Source organism: Anser cygnoides, chromosome 2 (genome assembly GCF_040182565.1).
Source record: "Anser cygnoides isolate HZ-2024a breed goose chromosome 2, Taihu_goose_T2T_genome, whole genome shotgun sequence".
NCBI classification, from domain to species: Eukaryota; Metazoa; Chordata; class Aves; order Anseriformes; family Anatidae; genus Anser; species Anser cygnoides.
The window spans coordinates 26,692,958-26,717,245 of NC_089874.1; the positions used below are offsets into that span (position 1 = coordinate 26,692,958).

General features: G+C 40.2%; 1 protein-coding gene across 7 annotated transcripts in view; it reads left to right on the forward strand.

The window, feature by feature from the left end:
* Positions 1-24,288, forward strand: part of DYNC1I1 (dynein cytoplasmic 1 intermediate chain 1) — a 190,909-nt gene that overhangs the window by 10,554 nt on the left and 156,067 nt on the right. For 2 of the 7 annotated variants that reach the window (XM_066991747.1, XM_066991744.1), the window contains exons 3-5: positions 5,891-6,008; positions 7,966-8,080; positions 10,355-10,496. In XM_066991747.1, coding sequence (XP_066847848.1) covers positions 5,901-6,008; positions 7,966-8,080; positions 10,355-10,496 — 365 coding nt within the window. In that variant the 5' untranslated portion in view covers positions 5,891-5,900. The remainder of the gene's footprint in view (positions 1-5,890; positions 6,009-7,965; positions 8,081-10,354; positions 10,497-24,288) is intronic. The other 5 variants (XM_066991749.1, XM_066991746.1, XM_066991748.1 and 2 more) reach the window with 3 other exon arrangements.

Sequence of the window (24,288 nt, forward strand, 5' to 3'; positions counted from 1 at the left end):
CTGGATGCTGTGATTGTAAACCTTTACAGAACAAAGTACAAGACCTTTGCCAATCTGCTACAAATGTGCAGAAGCTGAAGGATAAAAACGGTACATTCCCTGAAATCTAACACTTAACAACCGCTTTTATTTATGGATAAATACACGGATGCAGTGTTAAAAGCCTGTCTGTTTTGCCTCAAGGTTATGTAAAAAAAAATCTTAGTCTTCAATTTTACTTAGTTTCCCTGAGTTCATTATACAGGAGACTCTTTAAAATACTGCAACTGCTAAGCTTTTGCATTTGCAAATATTTATCCATTGTTGTGGTCTAGTAAACATTGATGTGTCTATCTAACAAAAATATTTAAGTTATGTGACTGATGTCAAGTGCATATTCTGATGCATGATGAAAATATGTGCTCGTGTATTTACTTAAAAACTGCTGTCAAGAATATATTTCTAGCCCCTCTTGTCTATTTGAAGTGTGTTTCAAACACTATTTTAAAATGAATACCATGGCTTAGAATGCATTTATGCTAGGGTAACAGCTCCCTCTGGTTTCTTGCAGACCAAAGATGTTTATCTGCTTTGTATAATTCATACTTCGCATCTGTACTTTGACTTGTAAAAGTCCTAGGTAGATCCTATGGGAATGTTTTCTGTTGTAAAAATGTATAATTCTCCTAACTGTAGGAAATGTGTTGATTTCTACAAAAGAGATCTGAATGTGGTCCACGATAGAAATGAATCATTTCTTTTTGTAGAAAACTCTATTTGTAATAGTTTCAATAGTAGTAGTACTCCCACTCCGCAAAGCCATTCTTTAACACCAAGAATTGCCAAGTAATATATTTTATTGTGCAACATACTTTATCTTTCAAACCAAAGGCCTTTTTGCGGTTTTGGACTCATGAGTAACTTGCTTTTTATTAAGGCATTTAAATAGTACCTGTGAAGCATCTTCAGGTATCAGATCTCATTTATTTTAGAAAAGTGTGTTAACTAACCAATTAATCATGGTTGGCTATATATGCTGACTAATGCTGTATGTAACTGTGTTTGATTAACCTCTTTGATAATCACAGGTGGAGATTATCACAGAAGAAAACATAGGAAATCACAAAACTGGAAAGACTTTGAGGCTTATGAAGTGGTGAATATAGCTCTACTGCAGTGCAGCCTATTGAATGAACAGCATGTAAAAATTCCCCAATTGCCAGGAAGCAATAAAATCTGTAGGCTTTTTTATCTCCTACTAGCTTTGGGAACTGACGTTTCTTTCAAGATGAGCTTGGTGATGGCATACAGACGAGATGCTATTCTAGGAAAGTACAGGCTTAAAGAGGAGGGAGATGTTATACCTTATTTTCGTTTTCTGCTAATAAAAAATTTGGACTGTCATCGTCTTCTTTGACTTCGTGTTTACTCTATTCACCATCTGTTGTGCACTTTGTGCTTCTTGTTTTTTATATTCAGTCCAAGCTATGGACTGAGTATAGTCCACAAGTCCACAAGTACCTGAGCTACCACTGCTTGTACCTCTGTAACTTGAGGTTTTACTCTGGCAAGCGTCAATTTCTTACCTCTGCAGTTGTAGTAGATTTCTTTAGGTGTCTGCGGTTCTTGCTATTAAGCGCTCATAGAAATGGTTCATAAAAATACCTGCTCAAATGTTGCAGTGATGATAATTAATAAAGTCCTTGTAGCTTGTAAAATTGTAATGCTTACTGGCTTGTACCTGTAGAAGGACTTGCATGGCTTTTAGTCAAACCAAGGGTAAAACACTATTATTACTTGCATCTCCCATGTTTACATGCTTACTGCTGCCACAGGGGAAATGGTCATGAGATGTTGCCACCTGTGCAATATGGGTAATGGAGTAGTTCTGCATCCGTCCTCTATAGCAGAGAAGTTTGCACAGACACCATTATTATTTTAAGATTACTGTAGATGACCTTCCAAAGAACTTGTTTCAGCCACTGACAGCAAAACAGGAGCTGCTGGGGGGTATGAGGGATGGGATTCCTCTCAGCCACTTTGAGACACTTACAGTGGTGATTTTGAGAACGTGACCACAAACCCAGGGCCCTTTATCATCGCTGGGAGAAGATGGCAACTTTGGGGCAAAGCAGAATCACATCCTAGGACACCCAGTCTCTTTTGACTGTGCCTGCACTGATAGTAAGGCTAGCTCTGCATTTACGCTGTGGATGTGCGGATACAGTGAGATGAGCCCAGGAGATGGTGAAGCCCAAAAGTGCAGTCCTCAGGAGCCTCGGCTCTGTATTTGCACAGAACCAGGTGGCTGCTGTCGGATGACCCTGTCATGTGTAAGTGGAATTGGCTTTATTTCCAAGCCCGAGAGAGGACTCTGGGGCTTACAGGATTCATTCAGGGGAAACTGACAGTTTGAAATACAACAGTCAAGTTTCATTAAACATCATGCCAGGAGGAGCAGACTCTTGTATCCAGTGGCTCAAAGAAAGGAGAATTCCCTTAGGGTATGGGAAGTGCAAGCTTCTCTGTGCAAGGCAGCTCACGTCCAGCCACATCTCAAGAACCTACCTCAGCACTTGGGCTGTGAGCTGGGCTGGGCTGGGAGGACTCTCCTTTTGAAACGATGTCACTTGGCAGTTAACTGGGCCAAATAAAATTGGATCCAAGATAATGCACTTCCCTTGAAGAGGGGAGTCTGAAGCTGCTGCCCTGCTATGAGAACTATTTCTGCATTTAATGCAGTCTTCAGTGTCTTAAATCCTGTGTGCTCCTTCAGTCAGGTAGGTGATTTAATGGCCTCACTCCAAAACATGCTCCTTACTGTTTCCCTCTGACCAGCGGCTTCTTCTGGGCTGTGGAAGATTAGGTTGTGCATGAGCCTTGGGGCTGACATTCAGCACCACAGAGAATGTAAAAAGTAGATAATTTTTAATGTTTGCCTTTATCTCTCTTCCATTTGGCACAGGGAATGACAGTTATTAAGAATTTGTTCCCGGTAATGAATACAGACTGTTAACTCCATGGGCAGTGCCAAACAGAGGGACGAGTACATTGGCACGCTTCCTCTTTGCTAGTTGCTGACTTGGTGACCTCTGTGAAAGGTGGTCACATATCCCTGGTGTTCAGTTTGGGCTAAACCTGTAAATGGCAAATTTGCAGGTTGAAAGGCTGGTTGGGGTAGCTAGGGAATGACTATATGCAGGAAGAAAGTAACTTGTGATGAAATTATCTCTATAACTCCAAACTGGCATCATTCTTTGAAACAAATTAAATACATCATCTCTGTTGTATTTAAGTTCCACCTCGTTAAAAATAGGGCAAAGCTATGATAGAGTTTGATCACCCTGACTGGAGCATTGTAAAGAAGGGGCCAGGCATTAAGTAGCTGATGCCTAAATCAGAGGAAAAGTTAGTTTCCCTGACATTAAGGGAATGAATTTTTAGAAAGCCATTCATTGATATCTGACAAACAATTTGAAAGGGATGCCAGACCCTCCGGGTTTCTGTCATAAGCCTTAAAATGCATTTGCATATTTTCTGCATAGAAACAGGATTTCGCTTTCTGTTGCCAAACTGCAGAACTAAAAGGATGCAAAAACTCTATCTAGTCCAAAGGGCTTGGAGGGAAACTTCATAATAAGAATTCAAATGTGTACAAAAGATTAGGAAAATGACTTCAAATGGGATTTCAACCATATCTGAGAGACCCGCAAATCCTGAGCAGGCTGGTAGGCAAAATACTACTTACACTGTCATTAAAAATCTCCAGGCATTTCTCACTTAAAAATATCTTCACACAAATTAATGTTGTCGAAGGTGCTGTTGCTTAGTTTTATTGATACCAAATACAAATTTTCTGAGAGTTTTGATTTCTCTTTCTCAAACTCCCAACAGCATGGCTTAAGTATCATCATGAATAGGGTCGGAGTGAGGGAGGAATAAAAAAATGGTCGTCCTCTGTGCACAGCTAGTGCACCTGGTGGTGTGGTTTGTTCGTTGTTTAATGTCCCTCCTAGCTGTACCACGTACTGTGAGTTGTTGTAGGTTGAACCAGGAGGCCCTGGGGTGGGAAAGGTGAGCAGGTCCTGTGCCAGAAAAGGCAGCTCTGCTGCAGTAGGTGCACAGTCTGCAACGGTCCTGAGCAGGACGGGTGTAACTCCTGCTGGATGTTTGGCTGGTGAGCATCAGCACCTGTGGTGTGCTCTGCACACAGACACCCCTCTGGCATCCCTCAGGCTGCTCTTAGACCTGCCATTTGCATTAAACTTTCCTTTTGTGATTCCACGTTGTATTCTGCTCTCTCAGTAGAGGAAAAAGCTTGCAAAGGCAACAAAACATTTGGGCCAGCTACTATGCAGGTGATGTTTTGTTGGCAACATCCTCCATATTGTGGGCTAATTATGCTTTTTGCATTTTGAGGAGAAGGAAACATATTACTGCCGGAGGAATTGATGGTGAGTGAAAGTCCCATATCATTTTTACCACATCTATTTACTCTCTGGTCATCAACCAACCCAGGGAGTAATGTGGATGGAATTCTACGTGGCGTTGCCATTGACCTGATTGATTTTGAGTTGCAGTGGGGGATGTGGTAAGTGATGTGTGAATTAGCAGTACAGGAAAGGCATGGTTAATGCTTTCCCTGAATGTCTGTATTAGCCAGGGCTGACTTTGAAGTGAAGCGCGAAGAAGAAAATCATCACTGATACAGTTAGTTGACAGCCCATAATGATGTTAGATGTTATGATGTTGGAGAATAAATAAATTATCTGTGACTTAAATTATGAATTTGTGAAATGTTGGTGAGGTTTCAGAACTGTAGGAATAGGTTGGTATCATAGAGATCTGATATCTTCAGAGATCTGTCCCTGTTTCTGTATGATACAGCTTCATATCCCTATACTCTTCTGTTTCAAGGCTCACATAACACCAGCATAGGTTGGCTGAGTTTCACAACACAATGAGTGTAACACGGCTTCACATCACTTTCCTACAGAGACTTGTGTTTAAGACTGAATGGTGGAGAGGTGGTCGTTTAGTGGTTAAGAAGTGCTTTTGCCAGATTTGCTTGTTTGACTGGAGTTCCCACAGGAACATGGGGCACACCTCCTGCCTCTTGGAAGGGTGATCTGAGCACAAGACTGCCGGCAGAGCCATGTGCCACCTTGTTAAAGACAAGTTTAGCTTTGTATGGTCGCCTGGTTTTGTACTTTGTCCACAGGCTTTTGGGTGCAGTGGCCCAGCCTTCCCTGGACAGCATGGAGGAGTTTCCTACCCACAGCTTGGTCGGCGTGCTCCGCTGGGGGGTGAATGAGTGGTGGAGGGTACTGCAACGGGGCTGCCGGGCTGTGCCTGGCTGAGCAAGTGGAACGGGAGGGGATGCTGGGATGGCAGTCACTCAGGGCATGTGCAGAAGCAAAAGCTACCAGATTTTCCATTTTTTGCCATTAAAATTCCTACTTGTCTAGGATACATCGGGCTGCTTGGGGCACATCTCTTTCATGTACCTAAAATCAAAATCTGTTTGTGGACCTGGGTCTTACAGGCTGGCAGAGATGCTGAAGCTGATGAAAGTCAAAAGACATCAGCTTCAGTGCATAAAAGCATTAAAGCATTAGTTTGAACAGCAGACAAAAATGGGTTTGCTTCACAAAGGTGGTTTTCTAATAAAGACAATTTGGAAATATATTCTATGGTTGGTGATGTTCTGGTCTGACTTCTTGAAAATAAAATTACAAAACAAATACTCTGCTTGCTATGATGTATTCCAAGGGCCAGCATTTATGTAGGAGTATATTTGTAGCAATTTTAGAAGTGCTATTTTTGATATAAGTATGTGGTGTTTTTTTTTCAGTAGACAGCGAAAATGTTTATTTTTGTTTTCACATTGGTTTCCATATTTTGTTTCCAGCAGAATCAAAATGTCAGACAAAAGCGATTTAAAAGCAGAACTTGAGCGCAAAAAGCAGCGTTTGGCTCAGATAAGAGAAGAAAAGAAACGGAAGGAAGAAGAAAGGAAGAAGAAAGAGGTAAATATGCAGAGTGCCTGCTCATGTCTGCAGAATGGTCTTGCTGAGTATTGTATACTCCAAGATACCTGTCACGTGGAATGAGATCCTGAAACCCACATCAGTCTGACCTTAAAACCAAAATGCTTATTTTTGTCAAGAAAGTTGGGATGAGGGTATTGCTTTTAAAACCAACGTGCTGTCAGATGACAACAGTTTAGACAACATGATGTGTATGTGTGTGTAGAAAGAAAAATTGATTTGCCACGATGCTTTTTCCTGGGCTTTCCTTCAATGGAAAAGGAGTGGAGAGTGCAGAAAGACAGAAAGACATCTTACATTTTTTTGAAGCCATTACAATCTAAATACGTATTTTGTTCTCTGAAGACCAGCTTGATTACTGGCTAAGGCAACAGATTTACAATTATTATTCTCCAGTAAAGTATAACATAATTGCAATTGCATTTTCATCTTCTGGCATGGGTGCATCTTTCAGTTCTGTTAAAGTTTGATTGACATATTAGTTTATTTGTCCTTGACAATATGCATTAGGTTTTTCATTAAGGGATTTGTACTTCTTTTTATTCAGTCACTTAGTGGAATAGAGGTGAGAATTGACAGGGAGTGGATATTCATTTTCATGCAAAGTCAGAGAAGCATTAAGTGATTATGTTTCTTTTCCTTCAAATGTCAACACTTACCATAGTTTAAAGCACCTGTTATCCTTTACTAATAACTGGTTTCCTTTTAAACTGACACTTTAATATTGTACATGAATTTCATGGAATTACTGTGGAAATGTGATGTGATCCAAGAAATCCACGTTCCAGTTTTGGTTGTCTTTTTAATCCTTTTTCATTTGAGACATTTTCGTGCAATTACCGACACACATCCCAGTGAGGCTCCTAGAGGCTCTACGGGAGTCCTCTGTAAACAAGACTTTAAATGTTAACCTTTTCAGTGTTTGTTACTAGTTTGTTAATGAATTAAAGAGATGGGAGACAAGCTAATGTCTCAAGGAACCTATTAAGTTCTTTTCTTTGTCCCCTGCCTCTGGTTTTACATCTTGTGGAGATCCCCCTGCGGTTGGAACTTTCCATCGGCCCATATAGCCAAATCCAGCTAAGGACACCCAGCTCTACAAATTACTCTTTACTGCCTAACTGTGGCACCATAAAAGTGGTACGCTGCCTGATTCTGAAGTTTCTGGTCTTCAAGAGTGAAGTCTAATATTCAGTTAGATGCATAGGTGGTACAGAAGAGTCTTCTAAAACCTCATGTACTATGAGATACTTCAGGCTAGTTCATGGGATGAGCTGAGCTCAGGTATGTTCCTTGTCTGTAAAAGAAAAGTAGGAGAGTTTTCCTCTGTCCTGGCTGCATCCAAATTTGAGAAGATGGAGAAGCTTCTGAGCTTCTAGATTTGACATTGTATCTACACCAGTATCAACAGCAGGCTGGGGCGCTGTGCAAGTCCCTTGTGTCCTATGCTCTGGTTTCAGCAGAGAGGGAAACCTATCTGTTTGGAGGCTAGACAAGATCAGCCAATTTAGAAGCAAACATAGGATCCAAAATACAGAGGCAGGTGCCTCCAGACATTGTCTATAAGAACTCTTCTGGGATTGCTATATTTAAGGCATGATAAAATGATAGGCACAGCCAGTTGTATTTTGTGTTGCAGCTTATTGGTTACTGCACTAGTCTACGAAGTAGAAAATGGGTTCGGTTCTCTCATGTGCTTGGGAGAAGGGCAGCAAGCCTGGTTCTTTCAATGGACTGCTCTAACCACTTGTCTGGAGTACCACTTCCCTCTGTCTGCCCTACTAAATTAGAGAATGATGAGCCAAATATAAGGGATTCTGGCTAATGCAGATGTTGCTTCTCCTGTTTCTGTGTTCCAGTAGGCCTGAGAAATCCATTCTACGTGGATAAAACGTCTTTTTTTTTTTTTCTTTTTCTTTTTTTCTTTTTAATTCAGGCTGATCTACAGCAAAAGAAGGAACCAGCTCAAGAAGATTCCGACCTAGACCGCAAAAGAAGAGAGACAGAAGCTTTGTTACAGAGCATTGGTATATCTCCAGAACCACCTCTAGGTATTTAAGATGAGCATACTGTGAAGCATTCAGTTCTGCCATAATGAATGCCTTCTTTCTAATAAAGCATGCTTTGCTTTTTTGATTTTTGGCTGTATTAGTGAAGTGAACTCTTCTGTTTGAATGCCCACCATACCATTCACATATACCAGCTCATGGCATTTTGAGTACTTATCATTGCCAGAAACACCCGTTTCATTTCTTCAAGAAATTTTTGTGAATGTAACGCAGGTTGGTTTTGCATACCAGTAGTGATTTCTTTTCTGATGGAGTAATAGATCTTCTATCACATCTATCTAATGACCCACAAAACAATATAATAAATTCTGTACTTCATTAGCCCCAAGTGTTTTTTTTTTCATAAATACAGATTAAGCATTTGCTAAGGAAGGAGGAGCAAAGTTGTGTGGGAGCTCCCATTAATTTTCTCTAAAAATCAAGCAAAATGGGAGAGGAGAAATAAAAAGACAAATCACAATTACCAAAAAACTTATCATCAGATCATTATTGTAGATTTCAGATCTGGTTCCATGTGCTTTAGTGCTTTTTTGTTGGTGGTGTTTCAGTTGTGGAATATAAATTTCAAAGTTTAAAAATACATGTGGCAAAGTTTATGGTATCTTGAACATTGGTTATCTTGATTAAGTTCTGGCTGACACATTGTGTGGCCCCAAAGTGAGAACTTCATAAACTATATTTTGTAAATTATATAGTGATATTACAAAATCAGATACATTTTTAATATCTGAGCATTTAAAATTTCTATTTCAATTTATATATATATATAATTTATTTATGAACTCATTTTATCTTTCAAAGAGGATACGTTTCCATATATGATAAAAATAACACATTCATGTTGTAAATTATCAGTTCTTATCTTAGTTAATTGTTATGTATTTGATACTATCAAAAGAACATGAAGATTCACATATGAAATGATCCGTCTTAGATAAACAATGGCATTCTATCCTCTTTCATTCCCTATGTATACACTGACAATTAATACACAAAGGAAGCTTTAATTCTGCCTTCACATACGCGTATGATACCCAGATCCCACTGTGAATATGGACTATGTGTGAATATACATAAACACCCATGACATACCTGTAACCTGCCAAAGGGCTGTCATGAGGATGAATTCACTTTTCATGCTGCAGTCATTTCTGTGACAATCTCTAGTGAGAATCCATGCAAAATGTTTGACCACATGGAAAATCCAAGTCTCTTGACAGCTCTGTCATTATACATTATAGAGCATAACAAAATAGTATAAAGTTTCACTCTGTAAAATCTATGAAAGGAAATGCACATGATTTAAACCAAATGGAAAACTGCATTTTTGCATTAAAACTCTTTTTGGTGTTTTATTCAGTGTAGCCGCTTTGAAGAATACTTGCATTAAACCTTGACTTGAGCCATCTCTTCATTTTAAATACTTTTGAGAAACCATTTTAAAAGAAATCAAGATATTTCTACTTTTTTATTTTTTTACTTCCTTGCTGAAGAGCTTAAACTTGGGCTGACCTTGAGCTATGAACTTCCTTTCCTGTTAAAGGAAACAAAACTGGATTTGCATGAAATATGCTTCAAAAGCCCTGGCAAGCCAAAGAGAAAATCATTTCTAGAACTTTTGCAAATAGTATCTAAACCAAGGGAAACTTTTCCTTGAGTGTTGAAATCATGTCCCACCCAAAATGGCAACCTTATACAACCTAAATTACTTAAGAAAACATGATCACTAAGCAAACTAATGTGTATTCTCACCATGTTGGGAAATGATTTTAACTAGCTGGATTTCCTTATTTAGCTTTTATTTGGGATGTCATTTCTGCACTGTAGTCTTAGAACATATCTAATGGACATTGGCTTTTAATTTAAATGGAAATTTTGAAAAGTTTGCTTGCTCTGTTGCCTCCTTGACATTACCAGAAGAGTTCACTCAGCTTTCTGACAAGACAAGGCCCTGATATTTCTTCATATCTTTAAAATCTTTTGCAAATCATCTTTGAAATATATACGAGAAAAAAAGTGCTGTTTCCACAGATCTCTCCTCCACTGATAAGCTGTAGAATCACATTGGGCTTTCAGTCCTGTCTAAATTCATGTCAGTTTTAACACTTCTAGAAGACTTAAAATTCACTTGACTCTCTTCCTTTTCTTTTTCTTTCCTTTCCTTATTTGCTTTCACCATTTCAAACTCTCCTAATCATTCATCCACTATCATTTTGGTCCATTGGTTTTGATTTGTCTGACACTGCTCTTCATCAGTGCAGTCGCTGCATGTGTTAACATGGGATACCTGTTATTTTCATTATTTAGTCCCAACCCCTATGTCTCCCTCTTCGAAATCAGTGAGCACACCCAGTGACGCAGGCAGCCAGGACTCTGGAGATCTGGGACCCATAGGAAGGTAAGACACAGAGACAATGGTGTTAAATAAATCTGTTCACTTTGCTCTCAATTCCCTGTTTTTTACCTTTGCTTCCATAAATAAGAACATGCTGTATCTAGTGTGTACTTTTGTTTCTTCATTTTCCACTGTGTGTCACCATCCAGTAAGACTGGTTTTAGATGTGAGGTAAATAAATGCACGCAGCAAGATGATTTTAAGATATGAGCCAGAACCTTGTATTGGAAAGAAAAGCTGAATTTATGGTTCTAAAGAAGCCAATAGAAATCTTTTGTTCTGTGTGGATATAAGCTAAAAATAGGGGAAGTGCCCAGTTACAGTACCTGTTACTCGTGATCATTTACAGTAATCTTTGTTCATATAACCAGTCCCCTGTGAGGTCCTGTAGAGTGCATCTTTCTGTGTGTAACACCAGGCTGTCTTGGGTTCTTACAGAGCTGTGCATTGCAGTGTGTGGAACTGGCAGTGGTAGAGCAGAGCTTGCATAGAAGCAGGCTGGAACACCCCGGGACCAACTGGCAATTTCGTCTTAGAAACTGTGGATATCAGAGGGTGGGAGGGAAGCGTCTCTCTTCTTGTGGAAAAGGGTGGTGGTGCATGTGTAAGGGATGGGCACAAGAGCAACTTTCGCGTCTTTGTTCATATGGCCAAAATTTGAAATGCAAGTGGCAATCCCTGAACAATTCCTAGTCTGGAGTAAAAAAGTAATGAGGATGCTGCTAAAAAAGTAAGGAGGATGCTGCTGTTGAAGGAGTAAGGAGGATGCTGTGTTCAAGTAAGAAGAGGCCCAAACAACTGTTCTGTGAATTTTGAAAAATGTAAAACACGGGTCCAAATAGCTCTTTTTGTGTTAAACTGACTCAACATAAAACCAGCTCATCAAATCTGTAAGCCAAAAACCCTGCTAATGGCTTGAAAACACAGTGATTGCTGTCTGCAGTAAACAGCTGTAAGGAATAGGTGACATCTACCTACATAAACACTAAAGTCACAGAGCTTCAGGTCATCAGGTTTAATACCACACCAGCCTTCTGCTTAAAAAAATTACAACAGCTGAAATAGGTGAAAGTATGTTTTGTTCCCCTTCAGCCAGATGCAGACACCTTCCATTGAGATGAGGAGGTTGCACAGCTGCTGCTGAAAGCTACTCAGCCCTTCTTCTCTGTCTACCCTCTAGAAGGAATGGAGTTTGTTAGGTAGGAAAGCTCCAGCCTGTGAGATTTATCTGTTCAAAACATGGAAAATAGTGCAATGCTACATTCATAAGCAAATGCAGTACACTTCAGCAAGTCAGAATACTTTGAGCAGAACACAAAATGTTTAGACTACTGTTCAGGATAAAGTTATTTCCCACAGTCCTACAAGTAGCTGTGACAATGCTGGCTGGAGACTTCTGAATTCCTGTTTTTCTTCTGAGCTTTAAGGGATAACTTTTTTGATCTTAAGATAGTGAAATGCCCTTGGAGGAATGTATTTTAATATGGCCTACACTAGCACTTCAAATTCTGCCCGCAACAGCCAACAAAATCATGAGACCACATATCCTTACAGAGGAGAACTGAATTTGTTGTCTTCTTCAAAGCTCATGAGATGCTACATTGTGGGATATCATTTTAGATCCATTTTCTGGATTATTGAGACGTACTGGGAATTCTGTGTTAATTCCAAGACCTTACTTGCTGTCCACGGGTTTGCTTGCCATCCTCTGTGGTATTCAAAATGCTGTATTTTGTACCAGGACAGCCAAGGGTGTTTGTGCCTGGCGTGACTGACGTGTGGTAATGGAAGTTCCACAGGCCAATGTGGAAGGCCCCGGGAATCCCTGTAACCAGTGGGTAGCTACTGGGTGGCGGTGAGCTTGTCACCGGGTGTGGGTAGGGGTGTGCGGTGTGTGTTTGTGTGCACGAGTACACTCAGTGTACACGAGTACACGTGTGGGGGAGCTGTCCAACTTGGAGAGGAAGGAGGCTACTACTGCATTTGAGAGAGGCCCTGTAGAGAGCTCTGAAGAAAGCAAGAGATCTTTGTGTGTGCCCATGTGAGACAGCAGTTGCTGGTGCAGAACTAGGTCGTGTTCATACTCCTGTGAGATGTTGGCACCTGGCAGTTGTCAGACTCAATCTGTTTATCAGGTATATCTGAGGCTTGTTTCCACTGGCAAGCACCTGTGATTTCTTATAGAACAGTGAGGATAGCTGAGCTAAGTCTAGAAATCCAAGTTTCGGACAGCCACTTTTCAGGAAGGTTCTTGATAAATTGTGAGGGTTCAGACAGTGTTAAGTAGGCCTTGTCCTGGAACCACAGACCTTACATAAGAAGATGAAAACTAGCTGATAGCTTGTTCACTATGGAAACTAGTTATATGGGGTGAAGAAGGGCCCCATCAGGCAATGCATAACAGCAAATTGGCATTGAAGCTAGACAAATATAAAACCAGAAAAACTTTGTAAAATTTTAATGATCAGACAAATTAATCACTAAAGCGATTTACTTAAAAACTCTATTGGATCTTCTATCACTGGACATTTCTCATCCAGGATAATGTGCCTGCCCAACAGGCAGATAATAACTCACACAGCCATTCATTCAGAAGAGTCATACAGCATTTTGTTGCGCAGGAAGAAAAGCTACGTGGCCACAATAGTCCCTTTTGGCAGAAGATCTATACATGAGTAGTGCTGCCGGCCTGCAGCACCATTGTCCATTATCTCCAGCATAATAGCTCGAACAACATTGCCTTTTCCCTGATGCCATTAAGCTTATTAGGAGAAGGTGTGGGGAGGACTATGTAACAGCACTAAATTATGGAACCTTTTCTGTCCTGTGTAGCCCATGTTTTTATGTTTTTTTTTTGTTTGTTTGTTTTTTATTTTTTGCTGGTTGACCTTTAGTACCACGTTGCTATTTGTCATAGCCTTTTCACTAAGGACAACACCAGGTTTCGGGAGCATTCCAATGTCCCGTTTGATACATGACAGGACAGTGTGACGGCAACAGTAAGAAAGAGCATATGGTGGTGCTTGGAATTACTTTGAATGCTTTCAGTTGGACAGGACAGGAAATTTTTTTCTTGGTTGTAGTGGGGATCAATTCTGGGTAAGCAGAGATGTGTTATATGTTGATTCTGGAAGACTTTACCATAACTGTAAGCTTAAGAAATAGGTTTGGCATGTGCTGCTCTTTGTTACCAAGCTGCTCTGAACAGTTCATTACAGCCCTATTGCACAGAGAGCAGTTTTCCTATTTCCACATGGCTTTGCACACCCTGCTTTACTTCTCTGATGACTCTGTTGCTTGTGCTACACAGATAGGACAGGAAAATTGTATCTCAGCCTGAACAGATTCCTAGCTCTGGATGTTAATAATTCACAGGGCTTTCCGTTATGATATATTCAGACATGACTCATTTGTTACTATGAGTTATGTTGTGGGATCCCATGAGGTTTCTCCTTGGAGTGGAGTATTCTCTGTCTCTTTCAGGATAAGTGTTTTGTTTAGGGACATTGATGCCCTGTGTTCTATTGCTCATAATCAGCTTATTCATCTGTGCACAACTGAAATGCAGATTTCAGGTAACTAGATTTGAGTAAATGTTGTTAATAAATGGGCTGAGTTGAAGGCATTTGCTCAGAGCTCCTCAGCTATAGCATGGTGCAAATCACAAATTTACTTCTTCTAGGAGCTTCAGTATGAGTGATAGCTTTATGCATCTCAGCCTTTCCTAGCAGATAGTCTGAACTTTTGCTGCATTAGGGTGCCAGAGAGGACTCGAGCTATCACAGTATAGCTGTCATAAAACAGTGCCCATGGAGAGGCATGGTTTGCTAGCTATCATACCTCAGAAATTCTTAAATCTCATCTCCTCAGCGCTCACAGCTCTGAGCAGCATGTTTTTGTTATCTGGGGGAGTATACAAGGACAAACCTTACACAGTGCTTCAAAGCTAGGTTGTGCAATATTAGGTCTTGTGGGTTAAGCCAGCTCTCCGGAAGAGCCTCAGTACCCTGTCACAGGTAGAGCCAGAGCACTAGGGCTGGTCTGGACTTTGCATGCAAGCTCAACGTAAGACAGTAGAAATGTCTGTCTGCTGGAAGGATGCGCTCCTGTGACCAAACAACTTCTGTGTGCTAATATTAGCCTGCTCTGGTGTGTATCCTTGTGTTACCTGGAGGGTGTCTGTGTTCTCAGCCTGGTGTATTGCACGCTTGGAGGAGCTCCATTTGGGGATGAAGGTGTGATTTAGCCATGGGGCCCTTTTTTTTTTATCTTTATCCTTCACTGCTTCTGTATGTTCCCAGTTGGGCTCATTACCATACCGTTATAGGTTTGCACAGTGGCATCCCAGTTATTGTTGAACTGGGTTTTGTGTGAGTGCAGTAAGTTCCATGCACGTAGCACTTCCCTGTGTGCATTTTGCACTGGAACACGAGAATCCCATTAGGCTATGTATAAGGCTTCCCACCTTCCATCTGCTCAGTAAAATGCAAAAGGCTCAGCTGCCTTGGACATGTAAAGGTTAATGGTTGCCTTTCTTTGCAGCAACTTCAGCTGTGCTCTTTTGATTTCTAAATTGCATATTTTGCAGCCCATACGTTTAGCTACCTGGTTATTTTATGGGCTACCATAAAGACAAAGACGATAGGAAGCATTCTGCATCTTCTGGTAGCTGCTATCAGAGAGTGGTTACTTCAGTGTAGTCTTTTATCTGCTGTAATATAATTCAAGCATCCAGGTTGATTATTTCATACTATTTCTCTCACAGTCCATTAGTTTTGGTGTTTTTGTCTAGCTACAGCTACTCATTTCTATAATTGTTGATCTTGCTTGGATTAGGGCACTACATAATACTTAGTTTAAATGGTTTTTACTTGGATTATGTTGTTGCTCCATTGATAGCATAGTTTTTGAAATGCATTTGATGCACTGAAATCGGTTAGCTTCCTTCAGAGCGTGGAGTTTATTTGCAGTAAAGCTTTGCAGGGTCAGTCCTTGCTAAGATGAAGCTGTAAATATTTTATGAGAGTTATTGAGTAAATAAATTTGAGCATAGCATTAGGTAGCAAAGGAAAGAAAAAATAAAGGGAAATCAAATCTTTCAAAGAAGTTCTGTAGCACTAATGTGCAATTTCTCATAGGAGTTAGACCACTACGTAACCCTGGCTGTCTCATCATCACTGCAGTTTTTTATTTCTAAGTGAAGAGTTGCAGCCATCCTAGGAATAGAACAGCTGTCTGTAATGCTGGAGGGCTTTTCTCGGGGGAGCTCTATCGCCTTTGGTTGGGGCTGTTGGCATGCTTTTTTGTCCACTGTGTCAGTTCATCTTGCAGTGACTGTGACCTCTGAATGTGTCCCCAGATTGTGTTCCAGACAGCACAGTAGCAGCTGTCACATCAGCTTGGATGTTCTTACAGACAGGGAATCAAGAGCATGTCTTCTGTTCTCTTATTCTCTTTTGAAGTTTGCTGACAATATTTGTCTCCGTCTGTGTAAGTTTTCATCAGATGTGACTCTGAGTTTCTTCCATCTACCGTGCATGCTTTGAGCCCTTTGGGTATAAAAAGAATACCTCACGATATGTTTTCTTTCACCGTCTTGATGTCTACTCTCAGTTTGTACTGACCTGATGCAGGGAGAAACAGACGTAATTCCAGACCTTTTTCTCTGTGTTGTATTATTTACTCCTTTTTGTGTAGTTATTGAGTGTTCTGCTTTGATACAATGCCTAAACACACACATTGGACTTGAGTTAATTCTACATTGCTTCATGTCTGAACCTCAAACACAAACATTTCTTCTTTCTCAGATATTACAGTCACAGGGAAGGAGGTAGCTCTGGAGCATCTGGGCACTGAATGAGTCAGTGCATGGCACTTACACAATATATTTACCCTTTTGCAGTTTTGTGTGTAATCTTGCTCACTGTCAGTCAAGTCAAAAAAGGTACATCTAGTCAGTAAGTGTGTTCTTTGCCACGTAACAATTAAAATCATAAAGATTTTGTTTGCTGATCTCTCCTAAGCGTATCCAAATGTCACTGAAGTCTTTATGGTCTGTGCTTTACAGGCTTTTTGCCTGAAAAATCAGACTTGGCAACTCAGCTTGTATTTTCACCGTTTTATTTTTAAACAACTCCTTACCTAGTACAGTAATATAACGCATTGACAAGCTGAAGAAAGGGTACCAGGATGCTTCTCCCCTTTTTAGATGTCTGCTTTGCTGTTCAGTTAGACACATGCAGAAGACAAAGGAAGAGGTCAGATCCTGTTCTCTGGTTCAGTTGGACAGGAAGGTTTGGCTATTGTAGTGGATTGTCTTTTATAGTCCGTGCAGCATATTGCCCATCCTCTCTTTAGGTACAGAAAACATCTCTTATAGACCGTAATAAAACACACATTTCTGTAAGATCTGCTAAAACCACTGCCACATAACCACATTGCCTAGGGCTCAGCTGCTTTATCATTAAGTAAGTGTGTTTGACAGGTTCTGTGCAATGATGCTGTTCATCATTGCTGCTTAGCTTTAAATTCTCCGCACTTCATTGCGTTACCCATTTCACAAATGACAGGGATCCTTCGTAAATGTGACCAGTACAAGTGGGTCTATGTTGTGTTGCCCCAGGAGCACCAGCTTTAACTGTTATTAGTAGCAGGGTTTTTTTGGTGGTGTTTTTTTTTTAAGACCAGTTTATATGTGCAAAATGGCTTTTAAATGGCTGTTTTAGTGGCATACATATTTCATAAATGTGCTGAGCCAAAGGGAAGCACGGAACAATGTAAAGACTTGAAGAGAGCTGCAGGAAAGACCAAGGGAAAATAGCTACTTTATGGTGATCTTCACTTGAATGGTGTTTTATTCAAAAAAGAAGGTTTTTAACCCTAGGGACTGTTGTGCAGCACAGACATGAATCTGAGTAGAGAGCCAAGAGAAAGATCTGTTTGGTGGCTAGAGGCACATGAGGTAACCCGTGGGGTACTGGAGTTGTCGCTCTGTTTTGGTGGGTTTGGGTTTGGGATGGGATGTTTGTCGTTACATGGCAAGGCAGAGTTATACATCCCAGCTGTTCAATTTTCTCCTATATTTGCCATGATACCCTCACCAGGATCTCTTGGCACATGAGTTTCATCTTACAGTTTCTTTCAGTGTTAGAGGCCAAATTGTGCCTTAAGTCTGGCCTGAATCTTCTTGGCGTGTGAGAAGCAGGAGTGACCCGGGGGCACCCTAGCTGCCTCAGCTATCATTGCGGTAGGAATTCTGCTGCTTTTTAAAGCAAAGCAGCGAATCTCTCACACTTCCCATTTGCAACCCATTTATGTGACAGGAGCCACGCTGGCCGATCCTTTTCCACAGAACACAGACTGCTCAGTGTGAATGCTGCATGGAGCTGCTTGCACGCATCGTGGCTTGCCCTGTATAGGTCCGTTTATATGGGGCTGGAGGAAATGGTGGGTTTCTTGCATCCTATTCCCTCCTTTTGTGCCTGCACAAGAACAACCACAGTCCTACTCCTTTACATTCAGTGTATATTTAGCACAAAATATCTGAAGCCTCTCCCTGCCGATTTTTTTTTTAGCCTATGAACATAAGCAGACACCTTCGGGACTGATATTTGGCAGTTGCTTTCAAGTGTCTGCACATCTGACCTAGAAAGCAAGAGCGTTTCTCAGTGCGTGCCAGTTACAAAGTCAGAATGGTCCATATTAATTAGAATCATCTGCAATCCTTTTAGCATGTGAGCCTGTGGCATCATTAAGGATTTTTGTGCTTTCATTCCTGAAGGATGGATAGAGTTCAGTCCTCCAGATCTTTGATTATTTTTCTCGTTAGCAAGCATCTCCATGCTATAAATTAAAGGAGAAGGGAAGATTGCCATTCCCAGGGTGCTTCATAAAATGCCTTGGAAACCTGAGCCCCAGCTGCATCCAGAAGAAAATAATATTAATGTTTAAAGCCCCACTTAACCATTTAGATTATCAGCTGTAATTATTTTTCTCTATCTTTTTCCAGGCATATCATGCATATATTTAGTCAGATAATCAGATTTTTAGGGGACTAAAACACTAATGCTTTCAGAAAAAAACAGGTCATTTTATTAATCTTTAAAACAACTTACTTGCTTTGGCCAGCTCAGCCTAAACAGAATTTCTCTTGCATAGAATCTCATCTTGATTTAATTAAATTTTGTGAGATTATCTCTTACGTTAAACTGTTTAACGTAGTTAAACTGGTACAGTTTGTGCATGTAGACTTTTTCTTTCTCACTAACCTATTGAAAAGCTCCTCAGAAAATACCCATTCACAATTTTATGTTTAATCTGGAAAAATAAAAAGAGACTCTGAGTAGTTATTTCAGCAACTCCTTTTTTAGGAATTTTCTTCAAGTCCATAAAATGCAAATTCTTGCCACTGGAAAGATTTCACTAAATCCCCAGATCAACGCTTTTATAGTTCAAAAGCAGAATAAGTCTAAGCTGGTCTATTAAAAGTCAGATAATAGTGTCATGAACATTTTTGACATTTCTACTGTTGATGTGAGAAATTCTAGCATTTTGATAACTGTCATACAGTGAGTTCTGTTTTTCAGTTTTCTATTTTGTAGTAAAAGTCTCCTCCTCTTCTGGAAGGATTTTGCTGTTTCTGTTCATACAAATAGGTACAGTATCACAAAATAAATTGTGTAAAGGAAGGAAAGCATCAAGTCTTCTCCTAGCTAGTCAGTTACTCTGACATAAATGTGAAAATTTGCAGCTTTTTTCACCTTCTTCAGTTGAATAATACCAGACAGTCCTGTAGCTTCTCGCCTTCCTGTTAGCTGTTTGACACTTCTGAAACGCTACGGATTGTCTTTACTAGGTTTGATTAATAAGCGTAGCCTTGTCTTTTATGGGACAGTTTCCAAAGTTCCCTGAAGTTTTTGAGAAAACTTTCCTTACATACATATGCTTTTGGATTGAAGTGCCCCAGTGTGAGTACTGCAGTTCCTTTAAAGCATCTGCAGGACCTGATAACATTTCTGATCATCTGAGTTCTGTTTTGTCGCCTAGACTTATTCTTTGTGTAAAAAAAAAACAAAATGAAAAATATATTTTTTTAAAGAATTTTCAAAATGCTTCAGGTTTTGCTACAAGAAAAAAGCAACTTGTGCCTTCCCCCTCCTGAACATGTTTTTTGTTAATGCACTTTCAAGATGACAGTTCATGCTATCCAGCACTTACAGTAAATCTGTGTGAATTCATAGGCTCAGCAGAAGCTTCTAACTATGTGACCTTTTGTCCTCGCAGATACTGCCTGCTGTTCACAGTGACCCTTCTGGTAAACCAGCATAAATTTCCAGACTGAGATTTCTGTAGCTATAGCATAGAAACTGTGAGAATGACAAGGCTCATTACATTGCCAGGAGATCATATCCTGTAAAGTAGACCTGAATCTAAAGGACAGACCTTAAATATGTGAAATAAGTTCAGCAGATTGGACAAATCTAACTTCTGATTTACTTAGTGGAATTCTATGGAATTGAAATCAACAAGGTGTTTGTACCATTATATATCTACGATTAAAATCACACCAGAATTGTTCATTCTGATTTAACTTTCAGGTGGATTTTGAAAATTATTAAATACAATCAGCAATATAGCCTTGATTTAAGAAGAATGTTGAAATATACATGTTTTAAATGTTACTGTGTCAATTATTTTTTATAAATATACCTAAAAAAAAGAGTTCTTTAAACTCTTGCTCTTCTGAGAAGTGCTACTAAGGTTGCCAGGCAGCTGAAAGACAGTGTTCTGCTCCCAGGGAGGTCGTAGTTGCTCTTTTTATTGGTGAAGACTGGAAGTCTGAGGTGTCAGCCTTCTTGGGAGTGTAAATGAAAACCCAAGTATCTGGCTGATCTCCAACTGCGGTGCCAAACTCCTTGTTCACTGAATGCATTATGGCATTTTATTTTATGATTACCAGCCCAGCTCCGAATACAAGGGCCCACAGTGATGTCAGACCATTCTGCTGTACAAGCGTAAGTGAGCGTCTTGTTGAGAGGCACAAACCCTCCCTAAATGCTGATAACCATCTTGCTTATAATGTGCTTCAGAAAACAAGTAGCACAAGGAAGGTATTTTCTTTTTGCCAATCCTTTCAAAGTGGAACAGATCCGCTAAACAGAGCACAGATGGCACCAGAACAGTGGCTTAAATGCAAAACACCAATTGAGGCAAGTGGTACTTTTCCATCTCTGAGTAATAGCTCTGAGTCTTCTTTTTCTTGATGTATTTTGTTTTGGAGACACATTTTAAATGTATGACAAATATCAGAAAGTGAAAATTACAGAGGAGGAAATTAAGGTTACAAAAATCTAGAATGAAAGGAATAAAAACAAACAGCTTATCTATACACATATATTTTCAAACGTGCAGTAATTTCTCACCAATAGTTTTCTGGTTCAGACTTTCTAATTAATCAACAGTAAAGTAGCTTTGGAGAAACTGATTTAGACATAACAAAGCATGTAGAACTCTTTAAGATTTTATAGGTAACTAATTATGCAGCCTTAAATTCATTCTGGCAATATTCAGACCTTGGGAAAAAAAAGGTCTGGATACATGATAGATTACATTAAACTTGCAAATAATACTGGATTGTAATTTAGATGAAAATATTTGGTATCATATTGAAAAAATGCATTTAAACATGTCTAAACCCTAGTATTTTACTGGTGATTTTATAATAAAATCTCACAATTGCTGAATCCAGTATTTTTAAGAATATATGAGTTGGGTGGAACCTCTTTAGTATATTATCCACATACAGATGCACAGTCCTTAATGTAAGCAGTTCTGAATCTTGTGGAAATTGTGATCTAGGCCTGTATTTTAAGCATGGGGCTCACCTTTGCATCAAAGTAAAAAACAAGAGTCTTTTTATTCCTTACTAGTTAGGACTTTTGCCTAAAGCACTATTTTTTTTTGACTGCTTTATTTCCTTCACTTTCTTCACTTTTTTCTTCACTTTTTTCTACTTCACTTTTTTGCAAGTTGCATTTGAAGTCAGAATAAAAGAAAGCAAGAACTCGGTGGAACACTGCAGGCTTTCAAATAGCTCTCCTATCAGAGCAGATAGCATCTTGACTCTTCGGCACGTGCTGTCAGCAGGAGGATGAAAGGGAAGAGCACGGAATCACACCACCCCAGAACTGGAAGGCTGAGGTTGGAAGGCACCTCTGGACGTTGTCTAGTGGAACCCCTCTGCTCAGAGCAGGGTCACCCAGAACAGGTTGCTCAGGCCCCGTGATTCCTCTCAGCTTCGTATCATCTGCAGACGTGCTGAGAGTGCACTTTGCTCTGTCCAATAGGTAATTAATTAACATGTTTAACAGAATTGGACTCAGACTTCATCTCAGCGTACTCCACTAGTGACTGGCCTCTAGCTGGACGTTGTGCTGCTGACTGCAGCCTTGTGAGCACAGCAGTTCAGCCAGTTTTCAATCTACTCAGTGTCCACTTATCTAGTCCATACTTCATCGGTTTGTCTATGGGGATAGTACGCGAAGAGGTATCAAAAACCCTACTAAACTTGAGAGAAACAGTATTCACTGTTCTCCATCAAACTAGTCATTTTGTAGATGGGTTTCTGGTTGGTTAAGCACATTTTCCCCTTCATAAATCCATGCTGACTACTCCCAATCACCTTCTCCACCACCACGTGCTTAAAAATATCTTCCAGGAGGATTTGCTCCTTCACCTTACCAGGGACCGAGATGGGGCTGGCTGGCCTGTAGATCCCCGCACCCTCTTTCAAACACAAGTTAGATACGCACACGGTCCCACCATCAGTGGCCAGGGGAAGGACAGTTTATTGAGAATGGGGTGGCAGAGAGGAAAGATACCCGTGCTGCTCCACTGTGGGGGTATAACGTAGATATTTCAGTGGGTTGGTCACCCACCCCAGTTAGTTGGCCTTTCTTCCCAGACTCCCTGTGGACAGCCACCTCTGACACTGACTCACGGTTGGAGTCTAGGTTGGGTACTCAGAACTCGTATATGGAGCAACCTCCCGTCTTTCTGCTCCTGTGTAGGAAGCCAGTGATGACTTGTTTTCCTGCTAGAGCATTTCCTTCAGGTGTGTGAAGAAAGACAGGGGTATAAATACCCCTGCTACCTTGGACAGGGAAAGTGGCAATAGTCATTTCTTCCCAACATTCATATAATTTTAGAAGCATTACTCTAGTAAGCAAAGGCTGTTTGAGACTTGATATGCTGTGAGTGACTCCCCCTTCATTTTTTTGTCTCTCAGCTTGGGAACAGTCTGTGTTTTGCTTAATGGGATTGGCCTCTGATCTATGAAAACATCCGTGCAGTTCAACCTGTGGAGCCATGGCACACTCCTTCCCAGTATTTTGGGGTTAGAAGGGCACAGATATTCTCCACACAAGGGATCATTTTAGGATGTTGCTGTTAGTGCAAAGGAAGATGCTGGATCTGGGATCTGTCCCGTCTAATGGTGTTTCGTTAGAGAATGAAGTGTATCACCTAGTAGTACCTGGTGATAGGAGATGCTGTAACGTGGCATTTATTTTTCTCCGGTTCTGCTTGAAGGAATGATTTGCAATGCAGCAAAGAGATTTCTACCCTGCAAGAGGCCCCTTGGAAAAGCAGGGTTTGCTGTTATTTCTGTGAGTAGCCTTTTTCAAAAGCACGAATTTTCAGGCCTGGCTGCTCTTGACCTGGGAAGGGGAAGTGGGGGGAGAAGAGAAGTCATGCAGAACACATGTTCTGCAGCATCAGCAACAGATGAGGGAGGATTTGATTTTAGCTTCAGGGAAGAAGAGTCAGAACAAAGCTGTCAGCATGCTGGATTAGGGCATTTACCAGAGCTGAGCTGTACCACAATCTGACCATAATTCAGGGTATTAAATATCCTTTCATTATGATGTTTTAATAAGTGTATGTGTTGGCACTGATGCCTTACATGTTTCATATACCATCATTAAGGCCAGATCCAAAGTTTTTTAAATCATCTGAGAAGTTCTCACAAATTTCAGACAGATGATAAAAGTGATGCTTCATTAATGCATTGTGAGGTTGGGAATTTTCTAAAAGAGTTCAAATGTTTTATTTGTAGTTTATTTGTTTTAGCCTTTTCCACATTTTTAATCTACATAAACAACATGATGCAGTTAGAATAAAACAGTCTGGAAGTAAGGTTCCACAGGGCACTCTAACACATGGCAGAGTGTCTGCTTTTCCTTTGTAGTAATACAGAAAAGGGAATGCTTCTGTTCAAATTCCTTTTACTTCCTTAAATTTTGCAATAGCTCCCATCTTAGAATTCTGCTCTGAATATCTCCCTAAGGCTGTGGACATGAATTCAGAACAGAGAAATGTAACAAGTCGCTTTACCATCTAACCTTTTCTTAAATGTGTGACATCTTGGTCTCTTTCTCCCCTTGCTTTCTTCCTGCAGGTTTTTCCCTTACTGACTGGGGAGAAAGAAGATGCATTGCATCAAAACGAGCTAGTACTTTTTCAGTACAAATAACTGAAACAGCACCAGCATCTAAGAATGCTGTCCTAAGTTCCTGAATTACTGAGATCATAATACATAGCAAATAGAGAATACTAAAATAGAGGATCTAAAGGAATGAAAGCAGAACATTTTAAAGAGAGGTAATAACACCTCTACCTTGTCTACTTAGTGCAAGATCTTAAAGTCCTTTTTCCCTTCATGCTGCTTTAGAACAATCTGTTATTTGATAATAATTTTTTATCCTAAGATCACTCAAGGGCAGTCGTTGTTCACCAA